At 30.9% G+C, this 13153-nt stretch overlaps 1 protein-coding gene across 1 annotated transcript in view; it reads left to right on the top strand.

The window, feature by feature from the left end:
* Positions 1 to 2959: 2959 nt before the first annotated feature.
* The window catches only part of LOC130228739 (BMP/retinoic acid-inducible neural-specific protein 1-like), a 36527-nt gene continuing 26333 nt past the window's right edge, over positions 2960 to 13153 (top strand). Inside the window, exon 1 of the mRNA XM_056457175.1 lies at positions 2960 to 3251. Coding sequence (XP_056313150.1) covers positions 2960 to 3251 — 292 coding nt within the window. The remainder of the gene's footprint in view (positions 3252 to 13153) is intronic.

The following is a 13153-nucleotide window of genomic DNA, read 5'->3' as shown; positions in this document are numbered from 1 at the left end:
CAGTCTGAGGCAGTAAAGCCCACCATGTAACTCAATATCTCCTTCTATAGGGCTTTTATTATTTATTTATTCCTGAATCATGTGGGATGTGTTGTGTCTTCTGATGCTGTATTTATTCTGCATGATGACTATAGATAGCGTTTTGCCCTTCACGACTGTCTAGTGCACTTCCAGAAAAACGCAAATATGTATACTGTGAAGACTATGATTATTGTGAGACTGATTGGTTGATCTGATTTGTTAGTAATACACTATACCAGAACATGTGATGCTGCAACGGCATATAAAATATCTATCTATCTATCTATCTATCTATCTATCTATCTATCTATCTATCTATCTATCTATCTATCTATCTATCTATCTATCTATCTATCTATCTATCTATCTATCTATCTATCTATCTATCTATCTATCTATCTATCTATCTATCTATCTATCCGTCCGTCTGTCCATCCATCCATCCATCCATCCATCCATCCATCCATCCATCCATCCATCTACCTATCCATCCATCCATCCATCCATCCATCCATCCATCCATCCATCCATCCATCCATCCATCCATCCATCCATCCATCCATCCATCCATCCATCCATCCATCCATCCATCCATCCATCCATCCATCCATCTATCTATCTATCTATCTATCTATCTATCTATCTATCTATCTATCTATCTATCTATCTATCTATCTATCTATCTATCTATCTATCTATCTATCTATCTATCTATCTATCTGTCCGTCTGTCCGTCTGTCCGTCCGTCCGTCTGTCCATCTATTTATCCATCTATTTATCCATCTATCTATCCATCTATCTATCTATCTATCTATCCGTCCGTCTGTCCATCCATCCATCCATCCATCCATCCATCCATCCATCCATCCATCTACCTATCCATCCATCCATCCATCCATCCATCCCTCCATCCATCCATCCATTCATCCATCCATCCATCCATCCATCCATCCCTCCATCCATCCATCCATCCATCCATCCATCCATCCATCCATCCATCCATCCATCCATCCATCCATCCATCCATCCATCCATCCATCTACCTACCTACCTATATATATACCTATATATAAAATCTCAATTAGATTATAAACCTCACACTGCTGAATGTATACAATGCACTCTCAAAAATAAAGCTACAGTACCTTTGGGGCCAGTACCTTTCCAAAACTCACACTTTTGTACCTTAAATGTACATATTATTGCCTAAAAAGTTCAAATGTGTACTTTTAAAGAAGCAATGTGGACCTGCGGGCTACAAAAAGTGTACATTTAGGAAAGCTACTGCCCCAGTGACAGTAATTGCACCGTTATTTCTGACAGTGTATTATGATTTGTGAATTGTGGACATGCAAATTGCACCTAGCTTCAATCTTGCTTACTGTGACATTTTAAAGATCTGGAGGATTCAGCTGCATCTGTAGCTCAAGCCTATGACGCAGTCTGGGGTGGACTTAGATTGTTGTGTTGCCATAGCAACTGTGGAATCGCCACAAACCCTCGATTACTGTTATTGTTGTTGTTGTGTTACCATACCAACTGTAGAATCATTACAAAAGATCAATCACTGTAGTTGTTGTGTTACCATAGCAACTGTAGAATCCGTAAAAAGATCAACCACTGTAATTGTTGTTACCATAGCAACTGTAGAATTGCCACAAAATGATTAATCTCTGTAGTTGTTGTTACCATAGCAACTGTAGAATTGCCACAAAAGATCAATTACTTTATTTGTTGTTATCAAGCAACTATAGAATCACCACAACAGATAAAATACTTTAGTTGTGTTACCATAGCAACCATAGAATCGCCACAAACTACATTACTGTAATTGTGTTACCATAGCAACTTTAGCATCACCAGAAAATATCAATCACTGTAGTTGTTGTGTTACCATAGCAACTGTAGAATCACCAGAAAATAAGAATTACTTGTTGTTGTGTTACCATAGCAACTGTTATTATTATTATTATTATTATTATTATTATTATTATTATAATTATTATTATTATTATTATTATTATTATTATTATTATTATTATTATTAAATAACATTACATTATTATAATAGTATATTTGATTGTATATTAAATAATATTTAATTACGTTAAAATTGTATTTGTAACTCTCACCATACACAATATGGTAGAAAACGATGTTTTATATATAGTTTATAGGTATCATTTATACTTCTAGGTATTTATTGGAGGCCCCCAGATTTCCTGGGGCCCTAAGCAGCCGCTTGCCTTGCTTATTGGTTAAATTCACCCCTGGATACAGTTAATAACAAGAGTAAAAGAACGATACTTTTGCATGATAACACGGCCCTGCGTTCAGAGCCCATTCACAAACGCACACACACACACACACGGAGAAGAGGATATTATGACAGGCCTGGTAAATAAGCCGAAGCCGATCACGACACAACACATCAATCACTCCTCAGGTCTATTCCATTATGTAAAGTCCACCCACTCCAACTGAGGGGACAGTTCAAAGTCAAGTGGACAAAACTCTGGCAAAACTTCCTCAACAAACAAGACTGGCAGGAGAGTACACACACACACACACGATCACACAGGTCCCCATGAGTCTGTGTGCAATCAGGTTTAAGTCCCCAGTGGGATATATAAACAAGTACACAGACACACACACTTACATATTTTAGATTGTACAGTTTTTACCATTAAAATCACAGCCATTTTGAGTGTCATTCATTTTATTATAATTTTTTATTTGATTATTTTAGTTTTATTAGATTGTATTATTTTTTTACACCATTAATTTCAAAGCCTTATTTTACAGTACTGTTAAAATCAGCCATTTTTAGTGTAGCGTTTTTACAGTTGATCCCATTAAAATCTCGCCATTTTTTTAGATGACGCTTCTTTCAATCTGCAGCACTTTCAACCTATTTCCCGCTGATGTGAAATCAATAATGTCTCTGGATCTGGGTAATGACTTTAACATTGATTCTCTATTGCGGTTTGCAGGTTTGCAGGTGATTTTCCCCGAGTACCTGCAGGAGAAGTTTGTTCAGTCGGCTCTCAGCTACATCATGTGTAACGGCGAGGGAGAATACATCTGCCAGAACAGCCAGTGTATCTGCCAGTGCGCAGACGAGTTCCCACAATGCAACTGTCCCACCACCGACCTGCAGATCATCGAAAACACACTCATCGGGATGGCGGAGACCTGGGAGGCTTCATACATTGACTTTGAGAGCTCAGGTATGAGCAGTGGTGGAAAAACGCTGTGAAAGGCTGATGCGTTTACATGCATGTGTGTGAAAACGTAACATTCTGTAGGGAATTTAGTTATTCATAGACCGTTTGGTGATTAAATGATGTCATCATACAGTAAACATACTTCACTTCATCAGGGATATGCAGTCTAAACAACTTTACAGTTTATTACCGTGAAAATCACAGCCATTTTTTTTACAGTTCAGCATTTTAAACAATTTTACAGTTTATTACCGTGAAAATCACAGCCATTTTTTAACAGTTCAGCATTTTAAACAATTTTACAGTTTATTACCGTGAAAATCACCGCCAATTTTTACAGTTTAGCATTTTAAACAATTTTACAGTTTATTACCGTGAAAATCACCACCAATTTTTACAGTTTAGCATTTTAAACAATTTTACAGTTTATTACCGTGAAAATCACCGCTAATTTTTACAGTTTAGCATTTTAAACAATTTTACAGTTTATTACCGTGAAAATCACAGCCATTTTTTACAGTTCAGCATTTTAAACAATTTTACAGTTTATTACCGTGAAAATCAAAGCCATTTTTTACAGTTCAGCATTTTAAACAATTTTACAGTTTATTACCGTGAAAATCAAAGCCATTTTTTACAGTTTAGCATTTTAAACAATTTTACAGTTTATTACCGTGAAAATCAAAGCCATTTTTTACAGTTCAGCATTTTAAACAATTTTACAGTTTATTACCGTGAAAATCAAAGCCATTTTTTACAGTTCAGCATTTTAAACAATTTTACAGTTTATTACCGTGAAAATCAAAGCCATTTTTTACAGTTCAGCATTTTAAACAATTTTACAGTTTATTACCGTGAAAATCAAAGCCATTTTTTACAGTTTAGCATTTTAAACAATTTTACAGTTTATTACCGTGAAAATCACCGCCAATTTTTACAGTTTAGCATTTTAAACAATTTTACAGTTTATTACCGTGAAAATCACCACCAATTTTTACAGTTTAGCATTTTTACAGTTTATGACCATTTAAATCACTGCAGTTTTGTTTACAGTGTAGCATTTTTACTGATTTTTTACAGTTTTTTTTACCATTAAAATCGTAATTTATTATACTGTAGCATTTATACAGTAACTGTACAGTGTTATACAGTTTTTTACCATGAAAATCACAGCCGTTTTTAGTGTATCATTTTAACAGTTTTTATTTACTAAAATCATGCCCTTTTCTAGTGTATAATTTGATATAGTTTTTTTTTTAATGTTACAATCCCAGGCATTGTATCATTTTTACAGTGTATTACCATTAAAGTCACTGTTTTTTTATTTTTTATTTATTTATTTTTTTAACAGTATATCATTTTTACAGTTTTTTTACCATTACAATTACTTACCATTTTTATACAGTAGATAATTTTTACAGTTTCTTTACCATTAAAGTCACTGCCATTTGCTTTTGTTTTTACAGTATATAATTTTTACAGTTTTTTATTACAGTTTTTTTAACATTAAAATCATTGTCATGTTTTATAGTGTAGCATTTTTACAGTTTATTAACTTAAATCACTGCCATTTTTTTACAGTATAGCATTTTTACAGTTTTTTAACCATTAAAATCACCGCCGTTTTATCACAGTGTAGCATGTTTACAGTTTATTAAACTTAAATCACTGCCATTTTTTTACAGTATGGCATTTTTACAGTTTTTTACCAATAAAATCACGGCCATTTTTTTACAGTATAGCATTTTTACAGTTTTTTAACCATTAAAATCACCGCCGTTTTATCACAGTGTAGCATGTTTACAGTTTTTTTTTAACATTACAATTACTTACCATTTTTTACTGTAGCATTTTTACAGTTTATTACCATTAAATCACTGCCGTCTTCTTTTTTTTTTTTTTTTACAGTGGATCATTTTTACAGTTTGTTTACCATTAAAGTCACTGCCATTTTGTTTTTTGTTTTTTATAGTATATAATTTTTACAATTTTTCATTAGTTTTTTTAACATTAAAATTATCGTCATTTTTTATAGTGTAGCATTTTTACAGTTTATTAACATTAAAATCACTGCCGTTTATTACAGTATAGCATTTTTATTTTTTTTTACCATTACAATTACTTACCATTTTTTACTGTAGCATTTTTACAGTTTATTACCATTAAATCGTAACCATTTTTTTTACAGTATAGCATTTTTACAGTTTTTTAATCATTAAAATCACTGCCGTTTTATCACAGTGTAGCATGTTTACAGTTTTTTTTTTACCATTACAATTACTTACCATTTTTTACTGTAGCATTTTTACAGTTTATTACCATTAAAATCACTGCTGTTTTTTTACAACGGATCATTTTTACCGTTCATTATCATTAAAATCACTGTCGTTTTTTAGTGAAGAATTTTCATAGATTTTCACTATTAAAATACTGTAACTGTCGTTTGTTTTTTATAGAGTATCCTTTTTACCATTTATTACTATTAAAATCACTGGCATTTTTTTAGAAGTGTAGCATACAAATAAGTAATTTACAGTGTAGCACATTTTTACATTTTTTTTGACCATTAAAATCTCAGGCATTGTTTAGAGTATATCATTTTTACAGTTTTTATTGCAAAAATCATGCCCATTTTTTTACAGTGTATTGTTTTTACAGTTTACCACCTTAAAATCACAGTCATTTTTACAGTTTTTTACTATTAAAATCAGTCATTTTCACAGTGTATCATTTTTTACACTGTTTTACCATTACCATTACCATTTTTATTGCTAAAATCATGCCCATTTTACAGTTTATTACCATTAAATACTGCAGTTTTTTTTACAGTGCATGCTTTGTATATATTTGTTACCGTTAAAATCACTGCCGTTTTTTTTACAGTGTAACATTTTTACAGTTTTTTAAACAGATTCTTACCATTTACACAAAAAAATTCTCTTTCATAAGAACCCCCAGTGATCTGACAGCGTTATCACCCTACATTAGCCTGTTAGTTCTGTCAGCGAGTCTGATCTGCAGCCGATTCTACATCCGTTGTCAAATATGAGCGTAACATCATGACTAATAAGTAGCGAAGCACAGAGTCAGGTGCTGTAATCGCATTGGCGGATCGATTCACACTTCCGCGGCGGCGCTAATTGGGCTAAGTGACGTTTGAAGTCATCTGCATTGATTTTGCTTGAATTAAACAGGGGACGAGTGTTTGCTCATTCAATAGAGCTGCAGATCTCGGCTCTTCTAACACTGCGCTCATTATAACCCTGCTCTCGCTGTACAGATAGACTGCATACTACTATATATTACACACTCCAACTTTTATGTTTTATTATTTTATTATTTATTTATTTTTAAATTATTCTATCTATTTTATTATTTTTTTTATTTTTTTACTTTCTTTTGCTTTTTTAAATCGTCGGGGACATTTTATTTTATTGCACAGTATTGCACATCAACATTATCACACAACATTATCACATGAAATATAGACACAATAAATATTATTACATTTGCCAGTTTTCAATATCACAGGACTTTTTTTTTTTACAAGCAAATCTGATATTATTTTTCATAACTAATGAAGTGCAACAGATGTGATAGGAAACTGACAACGGAGAGTGGCTCCAAATGCATGATTATTCAACAGAATGGTCAGGCAAGCAACAGTCAACACAGTGGCAAATGGGTATATGCAGATAGTCCAGAGTCATAAACAAATAACAGACGGGTGGTCAGAAGGCAGGCAGCAGACAAGAATAAACAGTAAAACAAACAAAGAAAGTGAGGATCAAAACCAGCAAGGCAAAGAAAACGCATCATAATGTTCACAAAGACAGTATAGCAAGACTCAGCACTGATGTGTATGTGCTGTATAAATAGTCCTTGTAATCAGTTCGTGAGCAGCTCAAAGCTGTGAGTGTATTGAATCTACTGAATGAGGAACAGGTGTGTGTGAGTGGTGCATGACTGGACTTGTAGTCCATATATCGGCGGATTTAAGTCCTTCAGTGATCTGCATGTTTACATGCGATCTGCCAGGATTCAAAGATACATTTCTGATAATTTATTTAATTTAATTTAATTTTATTTTATTTTATTTTTGTTTATTTATTTATTTATTTTATTTTATTTTATTTTATTTATTTATTTTTTTATTTTATTTTTTTATTTTTTTATTTTTTTATTTTTTTTATTTATTTTATTTTATTTTATTTTATTTTATTTTATTTTATTTTTTTATTTTTTATTTATTTATTTATTTATTTATTTATTTATTTATTTATTTATTTATTTATTTATTTTATTTTTTTTTTTATTTTAGTATTCTTCCAGAAATGTTTTGCTAAATAAATGCCTTTATTTTGGATCCTAACTGAATAAACATAATGAATAATTATTTGATTATTATTAAGCTATGAATATCTTTAAAATATAGAAGTTCAAATTACAATTTAATGCAAATAAATGCTATTAAAACTACCATTAATATGCAATTATAAATGCATGTGAGTAACAAAAGGCTGCATATTTAAAATAAATGATAACAATTTGCACTAAAGTTGTATTAGTTAATGCATTTACTGATTTGAACAAACAATAAACAGTGCATTCATTACAGTGTTTACATGAGCTAATGAAATAAAGTCATTCATTGTTAGTTCATGTTAACTAGTGCATTCACTAATGGTAACAATGCATTAGTAAATGCTCAACTATGATTACTAAATGCTCTACAATTGATCTTCAAACCCTTTTTGTAAAGTGTGACCAAATAAATATAAACAATGCACTGATTCCTGAAGGTAAAAGGGTGGGTTATACTGTAGTGAATCAGCAGCTGAGTCTGTGCTGGCTTCCTCATATGGAAAAGACTTGCATGCTAACTTGGGTCTGCAATAAAGCGAGCATGAATAATTCAGCGCCCCACAATGCTTTCTGTGGGAGAAGAAGCGCTTCTTGCGGTTTATTGTAACAGTCAATTTCACCGCAGCGTCGGCCTGAATCACAGCCACGGGCGAGAGCTCCGAATCCCTGAAGAAACGTTCAGAGAAATCCTGCGCAGGTTTATGAATGAATGCAAGAGATATCAAAAGTGCAGCTCTGCCAACATCTGGAGGACAACATCAGGCTATATGTGTTACTTCATACAAAATAAACAGCCAGCGCTACAAAAACAAACACAAATGTGCAAACAAACACACTCTCTTTTATGGCTGATATTTGTATTATCTTTAGAGCAGAGGTTTTTCAGTCCTGTAGATGCTACAGACAGCAAATATAATCACCCGCATGTCATGGACCAATGATTTTTTGATTTTGGATCAAAATCAAATCAGATGATTTTTTTTAAATGATGTATGAAGCTGTGTTCTACATAAATCATGTTACACAAGCAGAGTTATATTCTACACTTATTATAGAAGCCTAATTCTATTCTATTCTAGCTCCATTAAGAAGCTGATATCTATGATAGCTTTATCATAGAAGAACAGTTCTATTCTAGTTCTTTTATAGATGCATTCTATCCTAGTTCTATTATAGATGTATTCTATTCTAGTTTTATTATAGAAGAATAGTTCTATTCCAATTATATTATGGAGGCTGTGTTTTACTCTAGTTCTATTATAGAAGCAGCATTCTATTCTTTTCTATTATAGAATAATAGTTCTATTCTAATTCTATTATAAAATAATAGTTCTAATATAATTCTATTATATTCTAGTTTTATTGTAGAAGAATAGTTCTATTCTAGTTCTATTATAGAAGAATAGTTCTGTTATAGTTCTATCATAGTTGTATTCTATTCTAGTTTTATTATGGAAGAATATTTATATTAAAGAAGCTGCATTCTATTCATTTCTATTATAGAACAATAGTTCTATTACAGTTCTATTATAGATGTATTATATTCTAGTTCTATTGTAAAAGAATAGTTATATTCTAGTGCTATTATAGATGTATTCTATCCTAGTTCTATTATAGAGAAATAGTTATATTCTAGTTCTATTATGTATTCTATACTAGTTCTATTATAGAAGAATAGTTCTATTCCAGTTATATTATAGAGGCTGTGTTGTACTCTAGTTCTATTATATAAGCTGCATTCTATTCTATTCTATTATAGAGAAATAGTTATATTCTAGTTCTATTATAAAATAATAGTTCTATTCTAGTTCTATTATAGATGTATTTTATCCTAGTTCTATTATAGAAGAATAGTTGTGTTCTAGTTCTATTATAGATGTATTCTATTCTAGTTTTATTATAGAAGAATAGTTCTGTTCCAGTTATATTATTGAAGCTGTGTTTTACTCTAGTTCTATTATAGAAGCAGCATTCTATTCTAGTTCTCTTATAGACGAATAGTTATTTTTTAGTTCTATTATAGATGTATTCTATTTTAATTTTATTATAAAAGAATAGTTCTATTATAGATGTATTCTATTCTAGTTTTATTATGGGTGAATAGTTCTATTTTAGTTCTAATATAGATGTATTCTATTTTAGTTCTATTATAAAAGAATAGTTCTATTATAGATGTATTCTATTCTAGTTTTATTATGGATGAATAGTTCTATTTTAGTTCTAATATAGATGTATTCTATTCTAGTTTTATTATGGATGAATAGTTCTATTTTAGTTCTATTATAGATGTATTCTATTTTAGTTCTATTATAAAAGAATAGTTCTATTATAAATGTATTCTATTCTAGTTTTATTATGGATGAATAGTTCTATTTTAGTTCTATTATAGATGTATTCTATTCTAGTTTTATTATAGAAGAATAGTTCTATTCCAGTTATATTATAGAGGCTGTGTTTTACTCTCGTTCTATTATAGAAGCTGCATTCTAATCTATTCTATTAAAGAAGACTAGTTATATTCTAGTTCTGTTATAAAAGAATAGTTCTATAATAGATGTATTCTATTCTAGTTTTATTATGGATGAATAGTTCTATTCCAGTTATATTATAGAGGCTGTGTTTTACTCTAGTTCTATTATAGAAGCTGCATTCTAATCTATTCTATTAAAGAAGACTAGTTATATTCTAGTTCTGTTATAAAAGAATAGTTCTATAATAGATGTATTCTATTCTAGTTTTATTATAGAAGAATTGTTCTATTCTAGTTCTATTATAGATGTATTCTATTCTAGTTCTATCATAGATGAGTAGTTCTATTCTAGTTATATTATACAGACTGTGTTCTTCCTTAGTTCTATTTTGGAAGAATAGTTCTATTCTAAGTCTATTATAGATGTATTCTATTATATTTCTATTATAGAAGAATAGTTCTATTGCAAGTATATTATAGAGGCTGTGTTCTATTCTAGTTCTATTATAGAAGGTGTGGTCTATTCTAGTTATATTACTGAAGCTGTGTTCTATTTTATATATATATATATATATTTATATTTTATATATTTCTCTTTTATAGAAGATTAGTACTATTTCAGTTTTAATATAGAAGAATAGTTCCATTCTAGTCCTATTATAGACGCTGTGTTCTAATCTAGTTCTATTATAGAAGCTGACTTTGTAACACTTGTATGATCTCTGTGGTTGATTTAACGTTGCAGAATGGTTGTGGAACAGCTCTCTAAAACATTAAACCCTGACAAGAGCGCAGACCTGATCACATTTAATGCGTCTCACAGCCGACAGACATTTTTCACGGCGCTGATCAAACATTTCTGAACCACAAATAGGTTACTCCCCAAGGTGATTGCTCAATATCCAGCGTATGAGCACGCCAGCTTATATATTATTAACAGGTAATAAAAGGGCCAAATAAAACCAGGCTGGGCCATATATTTATACAGAGCGAGGACACTCAGATTGAGTCTGTGAACCGCAAGGTCACCGCAATATTCCGCAGATCGGTACATGAGTCAAGCTGAGGAGCGTTTCACGAAACCATCGTTAGTCAACTAAGATTGCAAGTTATATCTTTAGATGTGTAGTTCAGCCATTTGGTGTTTCTCGAATCCATCACTCTGAAGAATCCACAAACACTGTTGCAATCTAATGTGTTTGAACTACACCTCTAGAACTGTGGACAGAAGCTGTGTTCTATTCTAGTCCTATCAGAAACGCTGTGTTCTATTCTAGTTCATTATAGAAGCTGTATTCTGTTTTAATTCTATCAAAGAAGCTGTGTTCTATTCTCGTCCTATCAGAAACGCTGTGTTCTATTCTAGTTCCAATATTGAAGAGCTGAATTCTATTTGTGTTCTATTATAGAAGCTGTGTTCTATTCTAGTTCTATTAGAAAATCATATTTCTATTCTAATTATTTTGTAGATGTAGAGTTCAATTCTAGGTTTATTGTAGAAGCAGAGTTCTATTGTAGCTCTATTATAGAAGCTGTGTTCTAAGCATAGTTCTATTTTAGTTCTATTATAGAAGCCACGTTCTATTTTGTATTTCTATTTTAGAAGTTGTTCAATTATAGAATCTGTGTTCTATTGTTTTACTCTGGAAACCGTGTTTTATTTTGGTTCTATTATAGAATCTGTGTTCTATGCTGGTTCTGTTATAGAATCTGTGTTCTCTTCTGGTTCTATTATAGAAGCTGTGTTCTCTTCTGGTTCTATTATAGAAGCTGTGTTCTCTTCTGGTTCTATTATAGAAGCTTTGTTCTATTCTGGTTCTATTATAGAAGATGTGTTCTCTTCTTGTTCTATTATAGAAGCTGTGTTCTATTCCAGTACTATTATGTAAGCTAAGTTATATTCTCATTTTATTATAGAAGCTGTGTTCTATTCTAGCACTATTGTAGAATCAGAATTCTATTCTAGTTACATTATAATCTAGTTACTTTTATAGAAGGAAGCTTTGTTCTATTCTAGTTATATTGCAGATGTAAAGTTCTATTGTAGATCTATTATAGAAGCTGTTTTCTCAGAATAGTTCTATTCTAGTTCTATTTTAGGAGCCAAGTTCTATTATAGTTCTATTTTTGATCTATTGTAGAAGCAGTTTTAGTGTAGCTCTATTATAGAAGCTGTGTTCTAAACATAGTTCTATTCTAGTTGTAGTATAGAAGCCACGTTCTATTTTGTATTTCTGTTTTAGAAGCTGTTCTGTTATAGAAGCATGGTTCTATTTTAGATCTATTGTGGAAGCAGAGTTCTATTGTAGCCTTATTATAGAAGCTGTGTTCTAAACATAATTCTATTCTAAAAGCCACATTTTATTTTCTATTCCTATTTTAGACGCTGTTCTATTATAGAATCTGTGTTCTATTCTAGTTCTATTATTGAAGCAACGTTCTCTTCTAGACCTAATATATAATAAGTAATATTCTTGTTTTATTACAGAACATTGTGTTCTATTTTACTTCTATCATTGACGCTGTGTTCTATTCTAGTTCTATTATACAAGCAGAGTTCTATTCTAGTACTATTATAAAATCTGTTGTCAATTCTAGCTCATTATTGAAGCTCTGTTCTATTCTGGTACTTTTGTAGAATCAGAGTTCTATTCTAGCTATATTATAAAAGCTGTGTTCTATTCCAGTTCCATTATCAAAGAGCTGTGTTCTATTATGGTTCTAATATAGAAGCTGTGTTCTATTCTATTTCTATTACGAAATCATAGTTCTATTCTAGTTCTATTATAAGAGCTGAGTTTTATTCTAGTTATATTGCAAATTCTCTTCTAGATATATTGTAGAAGCAGATTTCTATTGTAGCTCTATTATAGAAGCTGTGTTCTAAGCATAGTTCTATATTAGTTCTATTATAGATGCCATGTTCTATTTTGTTCAATTATAGAATCTGTGTTCTATTCAAGTTTTATTATAGAAGCTGTGTTTTATATTAGTTCTATTATAGAAGCAGAGCTCTATACTAGTCCTATTATACAAGCTAAGTAATATTCTTGTTTTATTATAGAAGCTG

This window comes from Danio aesculapii, chromosome 5 (assembly GCF_903798145.1).
Source record: "Danio aesculapii chromosome 5, fDanAes4.1, whole genome shotgun sequence".
NCBI classification, from domain to species: Eukaryota; Metazoa; Chordata; class Actinopteri; order Cypriniformes; family Danionidae; genus Danio; species Danio aesculapii.
Note: the sequence above shows the minus strand (reverse complement) of the source record. Positions and strands in the feature narration are given on the sequence as shown.